The sequence below is a fragment of the Rhinolophus sinicus genome, linkage group LG01, assembly GCF_036562045.2.
Source record: "Rhinolophus sinicus isolate RSC01 linkage group LG01, ASM3656204v1, whole genome shotgun sequence".
NCBI classification, from domain to species: Eukaryota; Metazoa; Chordata; class Mammalia; order Chiroptera; family Rhinolophidae; genus Rhinolophus; species Rhinolophus sinicus.
This window is the reverse complement of record NC_133751.1, coordinates 183,129,687-183,154,374: the sequence shown is the minus strand read 5'-3', so window position 1 is coordinate 183,154,374 and position 24,688 is coordinate 183,129,687. Positions and strand designations below refer to the sequence as shown.

At 36.5% G+C, this 24,688-nt stretch overlaps 1 protein-coding gene across 2 annotated transcripts in view; it reads right to left on the bottom strand.

The window, feature by feature from the left end:
- The window catches only part of PARD3B (par-3 family cell polarity regulator beta), a 946,787-nt gene that overhangs the window by 77,849 nt on the left and 844,250 nt on the right, over window positions 1-24,688 (bottom strand). For both annotated transcript variants that reach the window (XM_019726886.2, XM_074340795.1), the window contains one exon: window positions 17,965-18,100. In XM_019726886.2, coding sequence (XP_019582445.2) covers window positions 17,965-18,100 — 136 coding nt within the window. The remainder of the gene's footprint in view (window positions 1-17,964; window positions 18,101-24,688) is intronic.

Here is a 24,688-nt window from a genome sequence, read left to right as displayed (position 1 = left end):
CCTGGCCCCTTGTGAAATTCTCATTGAGATAGAGTTATCAGAAATGAAGGGTGAATATTAGTTCAGTGTGAGAAAGCATAGCCTCCAATAATTCTGGGTCTCATGTGCACTGTTCTAAACACATAGTGAGCATTTTCTACTGCGTTATAAATATGATTCTGTTATTAGATTAGCCTCTGCACTACAGACCTCCGTCTAGGAATTCATAACGTCATGCAACCAGTATCTCTATGTCTGTGGCAGGAATTTTACTTTTAATTTTAAACAATTATAACAGTGCAACTTGGCAGAGAAAATAAAACTTTTCTATATTCATAGGTAATTGCATATATGCAACACCTAGCATTACAATCTAATTATTTTTCACATCTTCAGTGTAAACAAGAAAACCCACAACAGTGCAACCCTCTGAATTGCTTTGGCCTTTTCCGCTTAGCCCTACTGGAGTTATGTTGATGTGCAATCAGAAGACCAGCGCTGCTACTACATTTTGCAGAGCCCCTTTTTATGAAATGGCCAGGAAACCAATTTGGAAGTTTTACACCATGTCTCACTTTCGCACAACAATTTTTTTTTAAAAAATTAGGAGTTAACAATGGAGGAGAGGGGAAAAATCCGTCATATTTTCCAGTCACACCTCTAGATGTGCTTTGTTTTATTGTGATTGAATAAGAATACACTGCAGCTAGAAAAATGGCCTTTGTGATGCAATAAAACTGTCCTGGATCTTGCTAGGATTCATCATTAAGAAAGCCATGCATAAAGGAAGTTTAAGCGATATAGTGGGTATCAAATTCTGGATCCAACAGCAATAGGAACACAGGCCCTTTACTACGGATCTCCCTGATTCTAGCTGAAATGACTAACAGATATACAGTAGGTGGAACTTGAACCAGTGTTAGGCACTGAGGGAGGGGACCTGCTAGAAGTGGTGCCGTGGAACAAGCTAAAAGGAGGACATGCTGCCAGCTTACAACCAATGCTCCTGGGGAGTTGGCGGAGGAGGATAAAACTGTTCCACTTGAGGGGGAGGCTAGAGGAGAGGTTATGGGGCTGATGAGGCGCTAACAAGGATTTTCTCTCATCTCTGGGCTGGCAGCTATTCTAAACAGCACATCTGGAGAGCAGAGGGTTCTCCAGTTGGCTACAGCAGGGGTAAAAAATCTAAGAGAGAGAAAGTGCTCTCTCCTTTCTTGCTGGCCAATAGTATGAGGATGAAGGGTGGGCACAGCCATAGGTAATACAGCACGAGAGGGCTGGGACAAACAGAAATCGGGACTCAGAAAGCTGATCCCTTGTCCGTGGATTTCAGAGAAATGACCTGAGGAACTGAGCAGAAGAAAAGGCCTCCAAGCATTGATCAGGATTTTGGTTCCCTTCCTGTCTTCTCAAGCTGCTGAATCTCTAAACAGGAGGTGTGAATTTATATCATTCGGCCCACCACCCGGCCACTTAGGTACAAGGAGACTCTTCTATAGCCAGGAGCAAGGTGATGAGAATCAAGGGAACTTCAACCATCTTATTTAAGGAACAACATCCATGCTTTCAAGTAAGAAAACAGAAAGAAATCAACATGAAGCCATTAATAGAAAGAACTCAATAAAATCCTGGCAAAATGAATGAAAAGAGACCAACTTCCAGACTAATTAGGGTGTAAAATTTGAATATCATGAATAAAGAAAGAATCCCAGTAGATCTGGAAAGGGAAAACCGGTTCTTAGAAAGAAAATAAATCAGGTCAGCTTCAAATTTCTTCTTCACCAATGTTAAAAACCAAAACACCACGGAATTTCTAGGGAAAAAAAGAAAACCTTGGGAAGCAGGTATGTCATCCATTCAACAAATGTTTATTTTACACCTCAAAGCACCAGACATTGTTATAAATGTCGAGATTTATATATAAAATATATTATCAGATTTCAAGGATTTAGAAACACACTATCTATATATCTTTCCTGAAGTAAAATTACTCAAAAAGGTAAGTAGATTAACTAGAGAGGTATCAAGATAAAGAACTCACGGATGGAGCTGTAGCACAGAACTGACATGAGGCACAGAATGTAATTTTTGCAAGATAGGAAACATGCCACATAAAGAATATGAAGAGAGACGATATACATTCTTCCTTAAAAACATGACTGGATCCACAATACCACAAGTTAAAAGTGTGAGGGAAAGTTATGATAACATATAGTCATGTTACTTTGTTCCTTTTACATGGCAGGAACTCAACAGAGATTATCTCATTTTTGACGTTGATAGAGAAAATAAGATAATGTTTTCATAAAGTCAGTATGATTAAAGTTACTAAATCAAATAATCGGAGAAAATATAGCACGTGGGGTAAAAAACAGAAAATAGGAAAAGGTGTACAAAAGAGGAAACCGAAAAAAAGTGACAGAAAGAATAAGAATGCCAGTTATGATAACAAGTATAAATGAGCTAAACATTCCTTTGGAAGAAAAAGCCTCTGAATGAATCAAACATCACACTTCAGCCTTTTACAAGACACAGACCTAAAAAAAAAAAAAAAAAAAAGAAGATGTTGAAAGGCCTCAGAAACAAGAGTAGATGGGGACTTGACCTTAATGTTTATCTGTCTTTGACATATCAAGATAATACATAAATATACACAACGTCCAAAAAACATAATAAGATTATTTTAACATTTTACCAGTTGTAGGACGCACTTTGATCAAACTTAAACATATGTGAAATGGGGATGGCTCTTACTATAAAAGTTCACATTTAACATGATGGTATTCTCTTATTTTATTCTTTTCCTGAAAAGCTATTGTTAAATTTATTATGTATATAAGAACTATGCAGATTTATATTTAAGGAAATATAGTGATGTATGTTATACACTACAATGCAAGTACCACAAGGCAGAGATTTGTGTCTGTTAATAGGCACTCAATAAATATTTACTGAATAAACATTTACAGGGAAAAAATCATTAGTTTTAATTTAATTAATCTAAATATTTAAATGACAGAACATTACATTATGTCAAATTTTAATGTATGCCCCAAATTGCAAAAGTCACTGTCCGTAACTACAAAGCATACAATTATATATTAATACAATTTTAAATGAAGAAAACCTAAATCTCTAAAAATTAAAATAATGATCACTCTAGGTCAAAGACGCAATAAAATCTTTAATTTCAGATTACCAAAATAAATTAAGAACATTAAGATAGTAACACTTCTGGAAGTAAACCAAACTAAATTCAAAAACAAACTTATTGCCTTACATTATATTGTTATTAAACAGGTTTAAAAAGTAATTGAAATAAATAAGCTAAATAGTTAAATAAACAAAATACCACGTTTCCTGGAAAATAAGACCTAACCGGAAAATAAGCCCTAGCATGGTTTTTCAGAATGACATCCCCTGAACATAAGCCTTAATGTGTCTTTTGGAGCAAAAATTTATATAAGACCGGTCTTATTTTTGGGGAAACACTAGTTCTAAAAGTTTGCTTTATCCCTTCTTAAGGAAAGTGAAATAATAAATTAATGAAGTAAAAATAAATGTACTAAATCAGAAAAACAGAATTATTAAATATATTAAGTGGTAAAAAACAAAATATACTGAAAGGTTGTAAAACCTAAATGAAGTAAGTTATTTTATAGAAAAAGGTAGCAAATTTCCAAAATTCAGTAAAGGAGGAAACCCGTCCTTTTCCAAGGATCTCTATTTATAGGAAAAGTTAAAAATGATATCAAAGAATTACCCACAAAAAAGCATTAAGCTAAGATGGTTTTATGGATGAGTTATTTTAAATCTTGACAAAAAGCCAATTCATAGACTATAGAAATTGTTACAAAGCATAGAAACAGATGAAAAGCTACTCAAATCATTTTGCAAAGGTAATATAACCCTTTTATATAAAACTACTAAAGTTAAAAAGCTTAGATATAAATTGAACTTACAAATATGGATACAAAAATCACAAATGGAATACTAGCAATCCATGCCCCAGCTCTATCTTAAAAAAATAAAAACAAAAAACAGACAGCATGTGACCGTAGATTTATTTTTTCAGAAATGCAAGAGCTACTCAATATTAGAAAATATATTAATATAAATCATGACTTTAATAGAAAAAGAAAAAAATAATATGGTCATCTTAGTATAAGTTTAAATTGCATCTGAAAAAACGAATGCAAATCCCTGGTTTGTTTACACAAAATAAAAGCTTCTTTTTCTCTAAAGTATCATAAAATTAATGTGCTTCTATGTTCATTGCAGCTCTATTTATGGTGGCCAAGATATGGAAACAACCAAAGTGTCCTTTGATAGATGATTGGATAAAGAAGATGTGGTATATATACACAATGGAATACTATTCTGACATAAGAAAAGATGAAATAGTGCCATTTGTGACAACATGGATGGATCTTGAGATTATTATGCGAAGCGAAATAAGTCAGACATAAAAAGATGAGAACCATACGATTTCACTGAAAATAACAAAAGAACAAGACAAATGAAGGAACAAAAACTTATAGACACAGACAATAGTTAGTGGTTACCAGAGGGTAACGGGGAAGGGGTGGGTGGTAGATGAAGGTAAAAGGGATCAAATATATGGTGATGGAAAGAGAACTGACTCTGGGTGGTGAACACACAATGTGGTACATAGATGATGTATTATAGAATTGTGCACTGAAACCTATGTAACTTTACTAACAATTGTCACCCCAATAAACTTTTAAAAAATAAAAAAGAGAGTATTGACAAAGTTGGAAAAAATTCTGAATGATATTTGACTGTAGAGGCTTAATATTTCTTCTATATCAAGAACACTTACCCCTTAGGAAAAAAAAAAGACAAGCATTGTAATAGAGAAAAAGGAAAATTCATAAAAAGAAGAAATATATATGCATATGACCAATAAACACACGAAATGGTCAATCTTAGTTGTAATTTAATGAAAACACAATAATTGATATTTGCTATTAAATTGGTATAAACTGAGAAAAATAAAACCATAGCAGCTTTAATAGGGCTGCTATGAAACCTGTATAAAACAGACTATTAATGTTCTTGAATGTAATAATGAATATGCTGCTGGGGAGAATATAAACTTACCAACTTTTCTAGAGGCAAGTTGGGTATTTGTATTAATTAAAATTTTTTTCATAGCCTTACATTAAATAGTATCTTATATTGATTTATAATAAAGAAACAACATAATAATACACAGATTTACAACAGTAATTATTACATCATTATTTATGATAATAAATGATGAAAACAACTTAAACATCCCACAATAAGTGATTAATCGATTATTAAATATCATTCCTAGAAATTACTGTACATTAAACATTAAATCCACATTTTTGAAAATTATTTAATGGCATAAGAAATGCTGACAGTATAATACAAAGTGAGAAAAGTAGCTTAAGTAACAGCATATCCAGTAAGACCTCAATTTAATTACTATATGTGATACGTGTGTGCACGTGTGTGTGTGTGTATTTTTATAAAAGAATATATTCCAAAACATAGACAGTACTCATTTTTTGTGTGGCTGACAACACATGATTTAAATTTTTGTTTTAACACTTTTACCAATTATCTAAATATTTTTTAAAGTGGCCATGTATTACAGTTATAATTAAAAAAATTAAATTTAAAAGGAAAAGTATTAATTTAAGGGAAACAAGAAACACTAGAGTTTGCTAACTACATCCACATGGTGTTTAAAATACTTCTGCCTATATAATTGTAATCTCTTTTAATATGTTTATTTAACAGTTACCTAAACCACTGACTGCTAAACTAAAATTAATTAAAATACATGCAAACTGTGTACATATCTATCTTTATCTGTATATTAATACAGATTGATATATGGATATAATCAAGAAAAGCAAACTCTGTTCCAGTCATTATGTGTTTCAGATACTATGTATTCAACAACATTTATTCATAAAACATTTTGAGCCTCCAGAAACAAATACCATGTGAGTTCTTATAAATGAAATGGTAAACCAACCAGATACGAAACTTAAAGTCTAGACTAGAGTTTTTCAGCCTTAAAATCATAACCCATAGGACGAAATCGTTTATATATAATGCAGCACACGTGTGTATGCATGCACTGGCTATGCAACAAAAATTTCACCAACCAGTAGTCATATTTACTACTTGCCAGATCCTCTAATATAGCCTATTCTATTCAAAAGCTTTACAAATGTCATTTGTAAACAACTAACTGATTTTGTGATCATCTAATAAGTTGTGACACATACGGTGAAAAACTAACCTCTAGGGCAGATCTCAGTAACTGAGACAGACATGATGCAGAAATGCTCAAAACCTCAAAACGAGAGGTTGAAACTAAAGAAAAATATCATTATGAAATATATGATAAAAGCCATTTTATATTTGCTTAGAAATTACAAAGGACAATTGGAGTAGCTTACTTGGAGACAGACTGCTCTAAATACAGACAAAAGGAAAGGCTGAACACATAAGGGATAGTTTACAGGGATAAAAGCAAATCTGTCCTATTAATTCTTGGTTAGTCTCTTTTTCCTATGCATTTGCTTATCAATATTTTTCTGGACAATTATTTCTAAATATCTCATTATATTTTAAGTTATGTTTCCTGTCTGCCTTTCCCATCAGACATGAACTTCTTACTTTTGAATTCTCAGAGTCAAGTAAATTTCTGGCACAAACTTGCCATCAGATAAAAGTCTAAGGAATTAATTAATAAATGGATAAACCATATGCTTTGAAATTTTATTCTTCAATTCCAGGGCCAAAAGAACACAACGTAAGTGAAAATGGGTTTATTCTTCTCCTGTATTGATGATAGGATACTAACAGTTTTCCTTATTTTGGAGATAAAAATCTTCAAGAAAGTTAGGAAAGTAGTAAGAGCTTCTAATTGGGAAGGTATTCAAATTTCTGATAAATTAAATTTAGGAATCAATGAGGTAGAAATACTGAATGCTTGAAACAAAATGTCAGTTTTTTTCCTATTTGCTTGTCAACTTTTGATCTCCCATCATCATGTATATAAAGAACAGATATTTTTTTAACCTTACATATATGTAGAGAAAGGAGAAAGTTAACCACTTTCTGAAATTGAAAAATTTTTCAATAGTTCTAGAACCACCACACATAAACCACAATCTCATAAATCCTATAGCATTTTTCCCCCCAAATCACCAATTTAAGTACAATGCTAAAAGATTTCTTCCTGCCATCATTCACATTAATTGTGAGACCATGATTCCCTCTTCTGGAATGTGACACTCTGATTCCCTCATAACCACATATACAGAGAACACATGGCTGCCGAAGTGCTGCCTGACAATTTAAACCTGGGAAATTACCGTAAAGGGAATTGCATGGAAAACAGGAAACCTGGTTCATACTACATAGACGAAGAAGGAAAAATAGCTGATACACACACACACACACACACACACACACACACACACACACACACACACACCAAAAGAGAAAGAAACATTACAATTAAAATAGACTTCTTATTCAGCAACAATCTGGGATTCTGACAATTAGTGATGATAGAAAAATAAAACTGAAAAATGGAGGTATCTCTACATGGTTTGGGGGTATCCATTATCATACAGTGAACCAGAAGGTTCATTAGAGAAAAGGCATCAGATCATAACGGGGAATGTCTTTCTCACACAACATTTCCTACTGTTTCTCTAAAGGAGAAACTTCAAAACATTAATATCTACACACACACACACACACACACACACACACACACACACACCCCCAATGGTTTTCCTTCTTGTAAGTGGTGATGCAATTGTTGGGCTCGATATACACTTGTGTATAAGTTGCCAAGTATTGAGTGAATGAATAAACCAACAAAGGAATGAACGATCGAGGAAAATCTATTTCCCTCATGTGCTGCTTTGGCTTTACCATCTAGGGAGTGGAGCTATGTCTGGGAATAGGCTGAGTGAAAGATGACATAAAATGAGCTAAATCATTTGACGAAAGCTTCATAAAGATAAAACCCGAAAATCCATTACTTTATGAAAATCTTATCTTGAAAATAGAAAAGAAACAATTTCTCAGTTATTTATAATAACAATGTTATACCCTTTTTTCTTAGATCATTTACTTTAATAAATGGAAAGTTTTCCTGTCAGCCTTACTGAAATTAGTGGTATCACCTTTTGCACTTTCTCATAAATGCTCTGTAAATTAGCACTGTGATTTCAAGGTTCAGAATGAAACAGAGAAATTAATGAGATTCATAGGAGGACTGCAAAGTCACAGACTCTAGAATGTGTCATTACAACTGTATTCAAAAATGTCATTCTTCTTATATGGAATGGCAATTCCAGTACTGCTGTAGTGATTATTATTATTTTGGGGGTTTTCTTTGATTCTAGTACTCTTCCTGTTTAGAGGAGAGCTTTCTGTGAGTTTTCTTTTTCCCAGCATAACAACCAACTAGTTACTAATTAATAAGGACCAAAAGAGGTTATGTTTTAGAATGACTCTGAGTCAAAAATTTCCTTAAACTGAAAGAACAAGATGGCCACTGCTGCAACCTGATTGGTTAATTACAGTTAGGAAACTGTGCAAGGGGATGTTCTGGGCTATGGGATCTGAACACACATATGGCTCACACATAGTTTTAATTGTCATCATGCTTAAGTGATACATATGTTATAAATGTCAGTTACGTGGATTTTCATATCTTCTACTCCAAACATCTTCGTTTTAAACATTTAGTACCCAAAGTTTATTTCAGGACTTTTGAGCTCTGCTAAAATAAAACGTATCCAACTGATTTTAAACAGCTTTGAGAATCTGGAATTCATAGGAGTTTCTGCTATGGTTTTCCTGTATTATATAAAATGGTCATTTCTCCCATTGCAGTAGAAGAAAAGAATGTGATTATTGTAGAAGTTGGAATTTTGAGTTTTAACCATGATCCAACACAAACGGTTGTGGTTTGGGGGAACTTAACCTATTCTAAACCCGACATCCTGAGCCGGAATTAATTGCTCATTAGAGGCAGAAAGAGTTCTTTTTTCACTCTACTGTAAGTACAGCATAGAGTTTTTTTTGACATATTATGGAAAAATAATGTGGTTCTAAACTTTCTTTTTCTGCTTTTTGGTATTTAGGTTTGGGTTTGAGCCAGAGACAACCTAACTTATTTGATTATAGCATAAAAAGAATGATTTCATTTTGACTTTTACAGAGAACTGATGAAATGATACCAAAATCTGGTTTTGGTTCAGTACTAGTGGGTTAAAAAATTTAAGAGTGATAAAGAGTAGTTCAGCAGAGGTAGAAAACAGTTTTAATAGCGCTTATAAAGCAACACTCAGAGACTCCGTTTCTTTCAAACTTCTCATAAAAAAAAAAAAGGCATCTAAAAAGCTGCCATAGCAGTCCTCGGTTCCTTCAATTTCCAACAGGAGTTAGCACAGATTAGGAAATCAGTTTTGCTAATGATTGTGTCACTGCGGTATAAAGTCTTAGCACCTTAGTTTTCTCATCTGTAAAATAGGATTAAGGCTAACACTACCTCATGGAGTTGTTGTCTGGAGTAATTGATATAAGATATTTCCAGGTGTTCCCACAGTACCTGGCAGAGTCAGCATGGAGTAAATGATGCCACTGTTGTTATTCATCTGGTTATAGTATAATTTATCGAGTAAATAATTTGTAGATATTCTCTTTGTATACCTCTCCCCCTCCTATTTTAGGTCCTTAACTAGACCTTGGTATTTCTCTGGTTTAGGGTGTTTGCAGAGCTGAAAGCTGAAGCTTCTAACTTTCTTCTGGTCTTTGGTCTTTGATTTTAGCATAAGCTCGTTAAAGAGATTAGGTGTGCCCCCAGGGTCAGGGATGAAAGGAGTAGACTTTTGAAGGAAAAGTTTGTGTGTGGGGCAGAGGGAAATAGATATTGACCTTTTGACCAAGGGACTTTGCCAAAAGGGCTTTACAACCAGGGCCTGACAGCCACCACCTGAGAGGACTGTGGCCGCCTCAGTGGTAACCAGAGTGAGGGCCACCGGAAGGCCTCCCAAATGCTTTGTATGCTGGATAATGTCCCAGGATGTTATAATTAAGCTCCAAGAACGACTTAGGGAGAATGGGTATCTGGCTAACGGAACGGATTATTTCTAAACACCTCAGTATGTGCACCATTTAAACTCCCCATTTATTGAATACTTGTTACATGCCCACACTATTCTAAGTGCTGTACACGTAATAATCATTTAACTGTCACAATACTTATTTGAGATAATACTATTATCCCAGTTTTGAAGGAGACTGAGAGCTTAAACAAATGGCCCAAATTCACCCAGTTAGTAAGTGGTACAGCTTGGAGGTGAATGTAGGCAGTCTAGCTTCAGACAGAATCCATGTTCTCACTCATTACACTAAAATGCTTCCCACACCTACTATGTTATTATACTTAAAACTCAGGACAACTGTGCATTTAGAAAGACCAGATAGGAAGATAGGAGTCGTTCAGAGTATCTGTCTACAGGGCAGGTTTTTGGACAGTTGCACCAATTGGCCATGGGCCACAGAGGACAGACTTAGAAACAAAAGGCTTCCTTTGGGGGAAGTGAGGACCAGTTCACAGGAGAAATCAGTACTACTCTTAGGGTCAGGTCACTGTGCAGGGGAAGCTGATCAGATTGGGGGATCTGGGGACTTGGGCCCCATAGATAAAAGAGAAGCGCTGGGGAAACTTCAGGCTATGGAGCAGCAACAAGACAAGAGGGATTTGACCTACCAGCCATGGGCCTTTCCCCTTCTGTTTCATAAAGGGACAGTTCCCAGGGGTAGATCTCATTCGCTCCTCTCCTGCTTCCTCCTCCTCCTCTTCCCCTATAGTGCCTAATTTTGCACTTAACCAGGGTTAATTGAGTATCCTTTTTAAACAGAGAAGTCTTTCAGGGACTGTTAAGGACCTTTATGGGTCAGATTATTTGCTCCCCAAATTGTAGCTGAGATAAACTGTACTGAAAAAGTAATTTTGATGGAGGATGGGGCAGAGGTAACTTTGGCCTACTGAGCAATTTGGGGGAAAGGGTGGGCTTAAGTGGGGTGCCACGATGGGGAGGTAGGGGCAACGAAGAGTCAGAAAACCTTAGGAGACACTCTTAAAGACTGTGGCCAGAGTGTAAGGGGGGAGAGGGAAATGTAGAAGATGGTAAAGGGGGTCAAATATATGGTGACGGAAAGAGATTTCACTCTGGGTGGTGAACACATAATGTAATATATAGATGACGAATTACAGAATTGTACACTTGAAACCTATATAATTTTATTAACCAATGTCACCCCAGTAAATTTAATTTAATGTTAAAAAAATGCAATATATATGTGTGTGTGTATATATATATATATATATACACACACACATATATATACACACACAGAGGGTGCCAAAAAATGTATACACATTTTAAGAAAGGAAAAAACTGTATTAATATATACCAATAACAAAAGATTAATACAAGACATATTTGACTTCTGCAACTACAAGAGGTGCTCAAAATGGTTACCATCAGCGTCCAGACACTTCTGATTATGTAAACTACTGCTTGAGCAGCGTTGACCAAAATGTCCACTTGTATACATTTTTTTGGCACCCCCGGTATATATATAAATGAAGACTGGGAGAAAGGAAGGGGCTAGAGAACACCTCAAAAGTATGTCTAGGAAAGAGGTAAGAAGGGAATTTCCTTCTCGTCCCCTGGCTCAGATGACTCCCTGCTCTTCCTCCTGCTTCTAGGCTATTGTTCTATCATTAGCACAAGGTTATTGTATTTTAGTGAGCTTTTCTAGGCTGGTCTGGGACTCTACAACCAATAATTTTTTGTCCTATGGGAAACCATTCCCAGTTCCAAATTGCCCATTTCTAAATGAGTTTCTGAAACATAGTTTATTTCTATTTTGGGGGTTGCCTATAAACATGTTGCCTCCTTTCAAAGTGATTTATGCTGTCTTTAAAAGCTCGAAATTCACTCACATTATTATATAGCTAATATGTCAACATGTTCCTGTGACAGCCACATTGAAATAAATATAAGCAAAATAAAACTATCAACACCCCCCACCAAAAAAATCTTCAATTTATGTTGTTCTCCCTCTTTCCGTAACTTTTCACTACAACGTGAAATCTAGGTCAGTCAGTCCCAACTCTTTAAGTGGCATCTGATACTTTACCAATACCAAATTCAATCAAACCTCAAAATCCACCTAATTCATAGATATAGTGGGTTTTCTTTTTCTTTTCTTTTTTTTCCCCTGCCTTGGAACTGCTTCTGCTCCGCAGTTCAGCTGTTTTAGAAAATCAGGGGCAACATGGATTGGTTGAGGGAGAATCACACTGGGAAGGAAGTGTTTGTGGAGCTCAAGAGGGCTCATTAACTGAGAAGAGTTGGTTATTGCGTGGTAGGAATCAAACAACAGTTTCTGGATGCATATACTTGATGGCTCTGATTCTCTACCTCATTCCATCTTTTGAAGATTTTAATAATAGAATATGTCTGGTTTTTTTAAATTGTGATATACAGACATAAAACATTGCATTAGTTTTAAGTGTACAACATAATGATTTGATGTATGTATATAGAAATGATTGTCACACACAATAATCCAACAGGATATAGATAGAACAATTCTACCCAAAGAAAGTCACTTTTAGTCCTTTCAAAGCATTCTATTGCCTCCCCCTGGGGCAAATTCCTAGCTCTGGGGTGAATCAAAATGTCACTTGCTTATCTGAATAAGGTAGTAAGAGGTCTGGTAATTTCTTTTAAATAACTCAGTGAAACCATCTGGGTTCCCGGGATAGCTCAAAGATACTCAGCCAGTAGACAAAAATATTTCTTTTTCCTTTACCTAGCCAAAAATGGCAACAAGTTTAAAACTGATAATAGATCCGTTCTTTTTAATGACAAACAGGAAAATACATGAAGGAAAAGGCCTTTTCTTTCTTTCCTTGAAAATCTAAGAAGATGAAGAAAGTTTATATTGTTATCAGAACTAGACATTATAGCAGACAAGTCCTAATTGTGCTTGACGTCCATTTTCCTGCCCCTGTTAACAGCACCTTGATCTTCCTTTGGGGAATCACCTCTTCACTATACTCGTTCATGGAATTTATGTAGGTCTGATTCTACTTCCTGGTTCCAGGGGTGGCCTTTTGACCTACTTCTGGTCAATAAGAGCATAGCTTCTTTCTGGTGAGAGCATTTCAGAAGCAGACATGTGACCCAGGCTGAGACAATAAGCTACTGGGTATTGCTTGGAACATCAGTTCTAGGACTTCCTAGACGTACTGGGGATGAGACGATCTTGATAGAGTTGTAGGGTTGAATCTGCTGCTGGTTGTCTTGCCACCACGTAGGGGAGCCCCTTGAGCATAGTGCCCATAGAAAGACTAACAAAGCGGAGAGATGGAGGAAGACTCCTAATGGCCTGTCTGGAGGAGCTGGACCCAGCTCTGCCTAAAGTCAGATATGTCTATGGACTTTAAAGTCATAGAAGCCAACAACATTTCCTTAGGCGTTTGAATTAGGTTTCTGTTCTTTGCAATTTAAGAGCTATTGACTCAGCTCAAATTGTTTATCAATGTCCTTAGTTTTTATCCGATGCCTTTAAAGAGCAGAGAAGGAAAATGCAGGCCAGTCTCTACACTTGTATTGGCCCATTGACAGCAGGAGCTCATTTCTCTATTTCTCATGTTTAGAAAAAGAACCTTCTGATGGTTTTAATACTTGTGTGGCTATTACACATTCCATCCTAAATCCCCTTCTCAAGATGGTTAGCATGATCTCAGCATCTTGTTCTCCCTTTCCTCTGACTACAGAATTCACCGGATACGTCTTTCATCGTCCAGACAGCTGCCAAGAACGTTCCCTCAAGTTGGTTCCTAGACCATCTTCATAACAGGGTGAACAAATCTTTCACAATGTTTTCATTTACTCACCCAACTATTACCTTCCTGAGCCAATCCCCTTTGCCAGAAAGATAAATCACCATGTCTTTTACGACAGAGGAAACTAGCATACGTCCATCCCATCCATGTGTCTACAAACCCCTTCTATAGATAAACATTGTTCTAGTTTAGCCAAAGAGCTAAAAAATAAAAAGCAAGGAGGGGCGGGATGATATATTCTATGCAGCTCTTGAAAAAAGACAATAATAAAGGTACTAATATGTTTAGAAAACTCCAGAACCATCTCATTTCTGAAATTACAGGATATTCACATTGCTGTTAAATAAGAAGATAATCTTTATCTGCTAATAAAAAAACAAAACAAGACAAAACACCCAGCTTATTGCCAGAGGACTGTGACAATGTTAACAAGTTTTACAGAAAATAAAATACCAGTAGATAACAGGTATTGTGTTTTCTTTTGGCAAATATTAACACTTCACAGCTAGCATACGGTGCTTACTTAATTGGGCCTATAAAAACTCGCCAGGCCTTTTCACTTGCAGCCATTGAAATTCTCTCAACTTGTTTTTTTACAGCTTTTCAGAGCCTAGACGGGAAAACAGCTACAACACAGACTGGCTGAAAAGATTTTTAAGGTCTCATGTCCATATTTACAAATCTTGCAATCTGTGTGTATTCATTTATTTTAACACAAATGAGGTGAATAAATCAGGAGCTCCTTTGGGGAAAAGAAAAACACCAAGTTTGAAAGAAAAAGAACAAAGTGTGTCTGCTGAGACAACTCTCAAATGGTCTCTCTAGCTTTCCCAGCACTCCTAACTGCACACTCTGTCGCCAACAGAATTAATTGCTATCTGTCTGAGCTCACTTAGAAGCTAATACCACTCTATACTATTGCATTTCTCACCTCTATTGTCCTTTTCTGTTTTGGCTTACATGTCTGTATTCGTGGCTAGATTGTGAGTTCCTCAAGGTAGAGATAATATTACATTCTTGTTACCAGTACCTGACCTACACTAAGTTTGAGCGAATATTAGTTAACATTGAATAGGAGATGTAGAGAAAAGAGAAGGACAAGAGAATGATATGAGAGCAAGTGAAACTTCAAGAGAATAGTGGGAGAAGACTTCAGTTCTGGGCCACTGGGCAGGTGTGATTCTGGAGACAACTACAAACAAGATGGCCTGGGAAGATCCAGAAAGTCCAAGGCCAGCCAAAGGAAGAATATTAGTCTCATTGACAAAAATGTATTTTCTTTTAAAAAATAATCAGAGATCATATAACCAAATGAATGCTTTCATCATTTTGGCTTTGAAGACTTTTGTGAGCATACTTACATTCTTCCTAGCCTATTTAAAAACTAGTTTAAAGGTAGTTATTAGGTAACTTGTCTTCCTAATTTCCTTCTCGACAATTCAGAAATTCCTCAGGATGATGTGACTCTGGGGAACATTTGTCAGGCCTCTCAAGCTGAGGCACTGGACGTGGGGATTTCTGAGTCCGTGAAAGCATTTTTTGATGATGCTGGTCCATGTAATGATCTTGTTAGAGAAGTTGAACTATGGTGTTTACTGAAGCAATTGGAATCAATGCCCTGTTTTTATAACTGTGGACCAGAAACCTTGATAATCAGCTGGAGAAGCACCTAGGGGTCCTCTCTTGGGCTCCACTCACCTGCCTCATGGACTGTTGATCAGATTTTAATAAGTGATGCTGAAGGCCAGCCTGATCTAGGAACTACAGTCTCATAAAAGCGGCCTTGTTGGGTCTGGCTGACTAACAGGAATGAAATGTTAACTTTCTAAACTTGCTTTCCTAGATCTCTACAAAAGTAGCAAGACAACAGTGTAATTTCTAAGGCCTATGCTGGACAAATGATGCTAGTGTTTTTCCTTGGCTTGGGGAAAGGACAGGAAAGAATGCTGAGATTCTAATCCCTGGTTGGGAGTATCTCAGGCAATGACAAAGAGCACTCGTCTTTTATGACAGCACATTTCCCAAGTATCCCTTTGGGAAGCCTTAGTTCCCAATTGTCTGGGAAACGTAAAATCAGTCACTTTTGGCAACACTCAATAAATCCGATCATGGGAAACACAAATTAAAATAGAGACACTTCTTTCCTCACTGGATTGTTTGTCTAGTTAAACTTTTGCTTGCTGTAAAAAATAGAATCATTAAAGTAGGAAGGACCCAAGTTTGTAGTTATCTAGCTGAGGTTTGGTGAAGATCAAAAGCTTTAGTCTCATGAAGGTTAAGTATTTTTAAAGATTTGCTATAAGGAGATCATATAAAATAATATCAAAAAGCCAGAACTGCTTAATCTGAAATTATTTGTCTTATTTTGCTCAGTGGTTTTGAGATGGAATACCTTTCAATGCATTGGGCATGGTGTTCTGTTTTGGTTATGGTGGAAACAACTTAATTTTATTGCTTGTTTGCTCGATCGAGGGAGCAGAGTCTCTCATCAAAGTTAGTAAGTCGATCTCAATTAAGTTTGAAATAAAATGAATCGTTACGGATCTACATTGTTATTCTGTGGAAATCTTTCTCTTCTGTTACTGAGAATCTAAGTGGCCAGTTGTCTCATCAATGTAAATTTCATTCTGTTTAATCCTAACATCTGTAATAAAGCCAATAAATAGCTCTTTGTTTTGATCTGTAGTCACAGGATGCCTATCTCTGGAAGAGGCTGAAGCCATTTGGTTGGAGATTGCCAATCCTTACTGGGCATTTTGGATTAGTTTTTTAAACTCTATCCTACATGGAATGATCTACTTGGCCAAGAGTTTCAGTAGCTCTGCACAACAGTCGTGGGTGCTGAAACGGACTTTTAAACCCCCGTGTAAAAGTGCTGAGTGGCACACATGAGATGCCACAGCACTGACGTGAAAACTAGAGGGAATCAGCTCAGTCACTGGACTCTGCTCTCCCAACCTTGACCACGTGAGCACAAATAGGAGTGTGAACATCAGAAAAGGAAACTTTCCTTTAATAGATTTGTCCTTCAAAAGAGCTGGTGTCTTTAGTGGCCACCAGGGATAAGAGAGTTCCTTATGTGGTTCTCAAAAAAAGCACTAAACACTGTGGTAGAAGGCAGTAATCATCAAAGAGGGTGAGAGCTAACTCACAGCGAGGATGTTATTATTACCACATACAGCTCTGCTCCGATAGCCATGTTAGCAAGGAGAGCCAACATTTATTGAACACCAAAACTCAGTGTCAGGCACTAGCCTATGTAGGTGACATGTACTTTTAATCAAACTCTAAGCACCCTCTTCTGGGGCATTTTTGTGGATACTCCAGAGTCAAGTGTACTTTGTAAGTACAGCCTTGCTGTCTTGAAATAGACAGGAGAATGAATCATGCTATTCTGAAAGAAAAGCCCAAGATTATCTCTTGAGAGGGTACAATATTCGTTTCTGTTCCCGAATGTTGAAGGATTTGGCAAAGAGAACCTTCTCACACAAAAAAGGCCCTTATCTCATACTAAAATGATCTCAGTGTACTGGTAAGAGCAGCAAAATGTGAATTGTTGAGATGCGATATACACCTTATACCTCTGAACATAACCCTTCTGAAATTTACTTCTAGTAACCATTTTTCACAGGCGAGATTACTTATGTTGCATGTTCTATTAATGACTGTCCAGATGTCTGAGACCCAAGAGATGGAGGGCAAGGACTAAGGCTCAGTAGATGATGACAAAGATTCCTTGTCTTTAAAATAGTGAACATCTGCTCCAACCCCAGATGGTATACAAGTCCAACAGGGAGTAAATATGAGGGCAATTAAAACGAACTACTGTGCATGAGTGTGGTTTATATAAACAACTTCTGTGGGAGAAGATGGCTGCGGTTAGGGTATGTTCACACAGCTATAAAATCCAAGTAACCTAAATATAACTTGATAGGTATAGACCATTCTTAGCCATGTTCTCTGCTCTAAGCTAGCTCAGTAAAGATGAATTCAATGACTGGCATCAAGCCTGGGCTTACCCAGTGAAGATCGTAATCAGATGGCCTTGCTCTTCCTTCGTCATCCTCATATAATGCAAAACCTTCCCTCCGAGCCTGATAATACTCCTTGCGCAGCTTCTGGATGCGGTCAGCACTTCCGCTCATGGGACGGCCACTATAGGACATAAACAAACACAGTCACACAGTGTATGTTATCCCGGAAACTCACTTTTTGATCTTCGTATTAAAAGAGCTGAGATCTATATTTAGAAGATTCAATAATGTTCTTCAGCTATGCTAGGAAAACTGTGAAGTCAGTAAAACAAACAAACAAACAAACAAACAACAAGAAAACAGTTTTTACATGCATACTGTTAGCTCCGCGGGTCAGCACATCTGACTTGGGATTAATAAATGCCTTTTGAGGGAGGAGGTAAGATAGAATCCTGACCTTTATAGCAATTGAGAGAGACATCTCATTTTTCTTATAATCATATCCACAGAGTTTGGTTACATTTTAATGGGGGCATCTCATTTTCTGTTGCCTATTTGAAACCAGTTGCTTGACCTGAAGGTTGGATGTGACACAGAGCTGGCATATGCCAGTGTTCATTCAATGAGACTCATGAATTTTGGGGGTTGGGGGATGAGGCACATGCCAATATATGGGGAAAGACTGGACATAGGGAAAGAAAAGAAGGTGGAAGCTATGCCAAGAAGTAGAGAAAAATAAAAAAAGCTAGTGGTGACAGTAGAATGTGCCATCTTGGTTATTCGTCCAAGGTTTTCCTCTCTCTACTTTAGCCACTTCTTCCTCTCAGGAATTATAGCTTCTCCAGTGACTCATCCACCCAACACCAAACTGGTCAGCCAGTGGCTCCCTTTTAGCTTATATTTGTCCTGATCATTTCAATAAAACCAACATCATGTGACATAATTCAGGGCTAGGAAACAAGAGGAGAATGATAGGCAGATCTCAACAGTTGTTCGACTTCTTTGGTTCATCGAAGCCTAACTAACTAAGTACCTAACTAAGCCTAACTAAATACCCTATCGTGTCAGACCTTAGGATCTGAGAAAGTAAAAATGAACAGTTCACAGTCCTTGCCTGCCAGAAGCACACAGTCTGGGAAGTGGAGGACTGAAAGGGATGCAGAAGACTACAATTCATTGTGACAGGGGCTACAACAGAGGTCTGCACAGGCGTTGTGGGAACACGGACTGCTTAAACTTTGACAAGGTGAGAGCAGGGCCATGGAAGATCCCCAATACCTCCATAGAGGAGGTGACCCTTTAGGTGAGTCTTGAATGATACACAGATACTCAACAGCTGGACAAGTGAGATGAGGGAATTCCAGGTGGAGGGAAAGGCAATGCAAAGAACAGAAATGACAAAGCATGTTGCTTTGAGAGGATGCAAATAAGTCATTCGGGGCAAGCAGTGGTCCTCAACCTCTTCTGCCCTGCTTTACACACATACATGTATCAAACAATATACTTGTATGCTCTCTCTCCTCCCTCATTTAGGAAGTAAATTAGAGTAAAAGTGAGTGCTGGTGACTTTAGAGACATTTTGAATTTACTTTAGTAAATGACAAAAAGTGTATCACTTGTAAATTTTGGTACTTTAACTCAATTTGTAACAACTGATTAACTATAACAACACTCATCTTCACGAGTATGCGAGAATTACTGCTGTGGTATACGGGTATACAAAAGGGAGAAGGGAAGAGACAGGTGCAACTGAGAAGGGCAGGTAGGGGCCCCAGTGTGAGGAGCTTTACATGCCCAAAAAAATCCCCAAATATTACAGTTGAATTTTAAGTTCACATGAGATACCTGATAAAATTAGATCTCTGAATGCAATAGAAAGAGGTCACCTCCTTTTTTGTTCAAACATTTAAATATTATACTTGTAAACGATAAAAATAAAAAGTGGTGAGTAATCATGTTTTGGAGGAAAAGCATTCTTCCCAAGCTAGATTGTAAGTTAATTGGAAGCAGGACGACATGCCAATGTCTTATAACCTCTCTACAAAATTAGTACAGGGTTTGGGTTCTGGGCTTCCTCCGTGCCCTACAGACACTAAAGAGCTGATGCCTTTGATTAACAAAACACAAACCCTTACTGAATGCATACCTTTATTTTTCTTCAAAATGTATTTTAAAACTCTTAAAAAAGTTCTAATTCTGTATATATTTTTTTTTTTTTACTATGCTCTTTTTTAAAAATAAATGTTTTCCTGGAGCACTTGACAAAGATAACAATAAGAAAACAATGGAAGGCATGACAGGCTTTTTGGAATGATGGGGAGGACAACAGCACAGCTCCATTTTGAACAGCATCCCTTGCCCTTGAGCACTGAGTTGGCCATGCTGCCTGTGTGTCCACCATGCCGGCTTCTGACAACTACACCAACACATGCGCCGCGCTCAAACTCCCCAGATGAGTTTAATCAACACAGTGCAAACATCACATACATCATCTATTAGTTTACCCAAAGAAACTGAAGCATTGAATTTAAGCAGAATGAAGTCATCAGTAATAAAGAAAAAAATAAATTGATAAGGCACTGTTTTTTTTTTTTTTAAAAAACAACCTACCATTTCCCTACATTTGTGGTGGGGGAAAAAAAATCATAGACTGTAAACTATTCTTCCATAGGCCTATAAATACATAAATTTAAAAATATGGGTTTGATCAGATTTCAATTCTCAGAGAGAATGGGGCAAGAATACAAAATCAGCTGTTTATGATTCAGAAAACCTCCTATGGCTGACAGGAAACATGACTATTTAGCCAGAAAAGAAATCTGGCCTCAGAGAAATAAAAACCAAAAAAACGAAAAACAAGAAAAAAGTCTAGAAAGTCATGGACCATCTAAGTGCAAAACATGCTGTATCATCTCCCTTGTGTGACTACTTTAAAGAAGATATGGGACACCATGCAAACCTGTCATGATAACCTGGGACTACATCCCAACATTATCTTTTTTTTCTCTCTCCAACCCCCATGCTACTTTTAATACCTGTATCAATTTTTTCCCCAAGTAGGTGTTTTATACAGTAACATTAGGAATATAAAATTATGGTTTCATTTTTTTTTAGCTCTTTCCTGCAGATAACTCACACAAGTTTACCATCACATCAATAAAAATGATATGCACAGCTATTGTAACTGAAGCAATTAATTCTTTCCATTTTGTGTTGAGGATGTAGAAATTTGAAGAGGAACATAAAAATACCTTTGTCATAATAGCAGCAATAATCATAATAGTTATAATTTATAAAACAGTTATATCGCAAATATATTGATATAGACTTTTATTGACTCCACTTTCTGCCCAAAGCAGACATCACTAATCAATTACAGCATTCTTTCCCAATGAGCCTACATATGGCCTTAGAATCATTCTCAACTGAGAATTTCAGAAAGCTACTATCAATCCTCAGGATCTGGCACTTGAGTTTATTTTTAATTCCTGTGTAACAGATGCTGCAAATATCTCAAAATATCAAATGAACACTGAAATATAGGTTTTATTGTTCTGCTCCATAGAGATGAGGAATCTAGGCTCGTGGCTAACAAAAGGACAACGTCTGTCTGACTTCAAATATAGTCTATCCACCATTGTGGACTGCCTTCCAACCTGTGTCTTCTCCATCTTGTTTGTGTCTTAGAGACTCGGTCCTCTAGCAACATACTGGACCAGAATGAAAGCTAAAGATAGCATTAAGGACTTACTTTCTGAGGACTCCTGTTTTCCTTCCTCTATTACGTTATCTGTTCTACTTTCTGGCTTTATGGAACTTATCTGTCCTGATTCTAAGGAATATTTTGCCTAATAGCTTCAGTCGTGACATCAGATTATGATGTAACTCAAATACTCTTGCAACCATATAAAATCAGGCAGAACGTCAATAACCCCATACCCAAGTTGCTAGTTAGAAAATTAGGCTTTCTGTATCAGTTGTTCACTGGATAGAGTTAGCCATTCTTATAAATTCTTATTACAGCTGTATCCATATGCAGGTGATCGATGCCACTGCTATACTTTCAATGTGTTGAAATGTTCCTTTAAATGCATTTAAGCAGTATTACAAAAGAGATTTATATTATAGTGATTTCTTGTACATTACATGGCCTATGCCTTTAAAGACAGATGTGTAGTTAAACAGCCTCTTCTTCTTACACTTTAGAGCTGGACAGAGCTTAAGGTTGTAATGGAGTTCAGAAACCATGTCTTTTTATTCATAGCCACCTACAGGAATATATGTCCATATGCAATCAATATCACAGTAAGGCATTATCTGCTCCTTTGAAATCTAACCTTATTCTTCCTAGTTCATAATTAACTCATATGAAGTATAGTTTTAAATGAATGTGCATTTGTGCATGCTGTAGTCTCCTCCCATGATTGCTGCAGGCTGGAAGAAAGACACTAATATGTATTAAGCTCCTATAATACCGGAAGTATAATATTTATGCTTTACCTACTTCATCTCGTTTAATCCTCAATCAAATTTGTAGGATGACATTGTTATTGACAATTCAAGATGAGTACACCAAGGTTCAGAGAGATTAAGTAGCACAATTGTTGAATGGTGGACCAGGAGTTCTGTGACTCCAAAGCCAGTGTTATTTCTACCATAACATGTTGCCTTTGGAGACAGGCATTAAAATGCAGCAGGCATTTTGTAGCAACAGTTCACAGGCATGTCAAGGCAGAGGGAATTTAGCAGAGCACATTTATAGCCATACCTTTTGATACATTTTTATTTGCACAGATCTGTGCAATAAAAATAGAAATAAAAGTAGCTGAAGTAATATAAATATATGCAGTGAAGTCTGTATTCATTAAAGAATGATGTTGGCGCAACTGCAGACTGAGATTTCTGGGTAATTAATATTACATCTCTAACAGGCTTAGGTAGGAAACTGTTATAAAACTGAATGGGGTGCAGAAGAGAATCAACATAAGACAAAGATCCCACACAAAAGAGAAAAAAACACTGGACCACGACCAGGACTGAGTGGCAGTCGGAGCTGCTTCTGGTCAAGTTCACCACTGAAGGAATGAGAGGGAGTTGGTCACTGCCAATGGACCATTGTTGGACTTGTGAATTAATTCGCCATGACACTGTGTACATGCCTCCGTGGGCATGTAGTACATACATGCACCAAACTATGATTACATTGTATGTAGTCAGTTCCACAGCACTGTGTGATTTCCAGAGCCTCTTCATTTGGAAGGAGTGGTGGTGGCCTCTGGTGAGTGCAGCCCTCATGGATAGGTACCAGTCTGGGGTGCAGAACGGCGGATAGGGTTAAGAAACAGTCTTTATAAAATGGAATCTTAACGGGAATATTCCTCCCTGGATGTGATAACCCTTACAAACTCACTGAATAAAACTAGTTAAGTTAGATGAGTGCATGTCAACGATAATCAGCAGAACAGGGAGTGTTTTCGAGTTTGGGGTTTGATAGATTCTTTAATTTTTTTATGAAGTTACTATAAAAACGTCATTTTTATGTTTGCTATAAAAATTTTTAATTATAGAGATATGGTTTCATCTTTATATACTTACAAAGGAGTGGAATTTTACAGGTTTTCTCAAAAAGGGTTAGCCTCTTGAATGGAAGAAAGAAAAACACCTTTGTACCCTTTAAAAATGCCAAGATGCTATTCTTTTCCTGTTCGCCCCCCCACCCCCACCCCATGGGAAGTGTTGTTTGTCGTTTTGCATTTAAGGACCTAAAAATCATCATAGTTTTAAACTTCAAATTTCTTAGTACCATTGTTCTGCCTTAGAAAAAAGGGCATTTTTTTTTCCAAAGAACCTGAGATTCTGTGGCATTCACACTCTTGATCACATAGGTAAAATAAAATCGAAAATATAGTAAAATCTATATACAATCTTATTTTACTAATTTTACTTTAAATTCCAAATTAGGTTCTGGAAAAGAATATCTAACTGAAGACAGTCATGGACACAACTGTTACTTATTTTCTGTTGGATACAGATTTCTGTCAAATAAAAACTTGGAGAGATTCTTATAAATGCACTCAGGGTCATTAATTCAAAAGCCTTTTGGGGATTTACGGAAACTACAGCCCAACAGCACTTATATTAATACTCTACAGATTTAACATTCCACAATAAAAATACATTTATATAGCGTGTCCATATATACTAAAGGAGATTAAATAATAAAATTTGGCTTCTAATGGGGCTTAATGCTACAGAATTCTTCAAATGATATTTTAGTCTTGAAAAGCTCTGAAAACTATCCAGTGTAAAAATATTCAGTAAAAATTATAATTATGTAAATTCTCTATCTTCTCCCTGTTCCCAATTCCTTACAAAGAATACTTTTTTTTTTTCAAAGGTCCACTGACAAGTAAGATTTTTCACAGTTTACTCCAGTGAAATTTGGTGACTTATAGGTGACTACTAATAAAGAACATTTGGGAATTCTTTTTAATTTCTTCCCAAATTCACAATTACACTAAGAATCCTTTGCTTACTATGACTACCTATATTAAGAGTAATAAGTTTAGAGAAAGGGTGAATAATATTAACAGACAAAACAAATTTTCCACATTTAGAATCTCCTTTTTTTCTAGGACTGCCTATTTCAATTATCTCTGACATTATACTACTTGGTAGATGAAAAAAAAATGCTTAGTTTAAGAGAATATTTAACGCCACATAGAAAACTGTTGGCAGAATATGAGGAAAAAACTGTGCTCTATGCTAA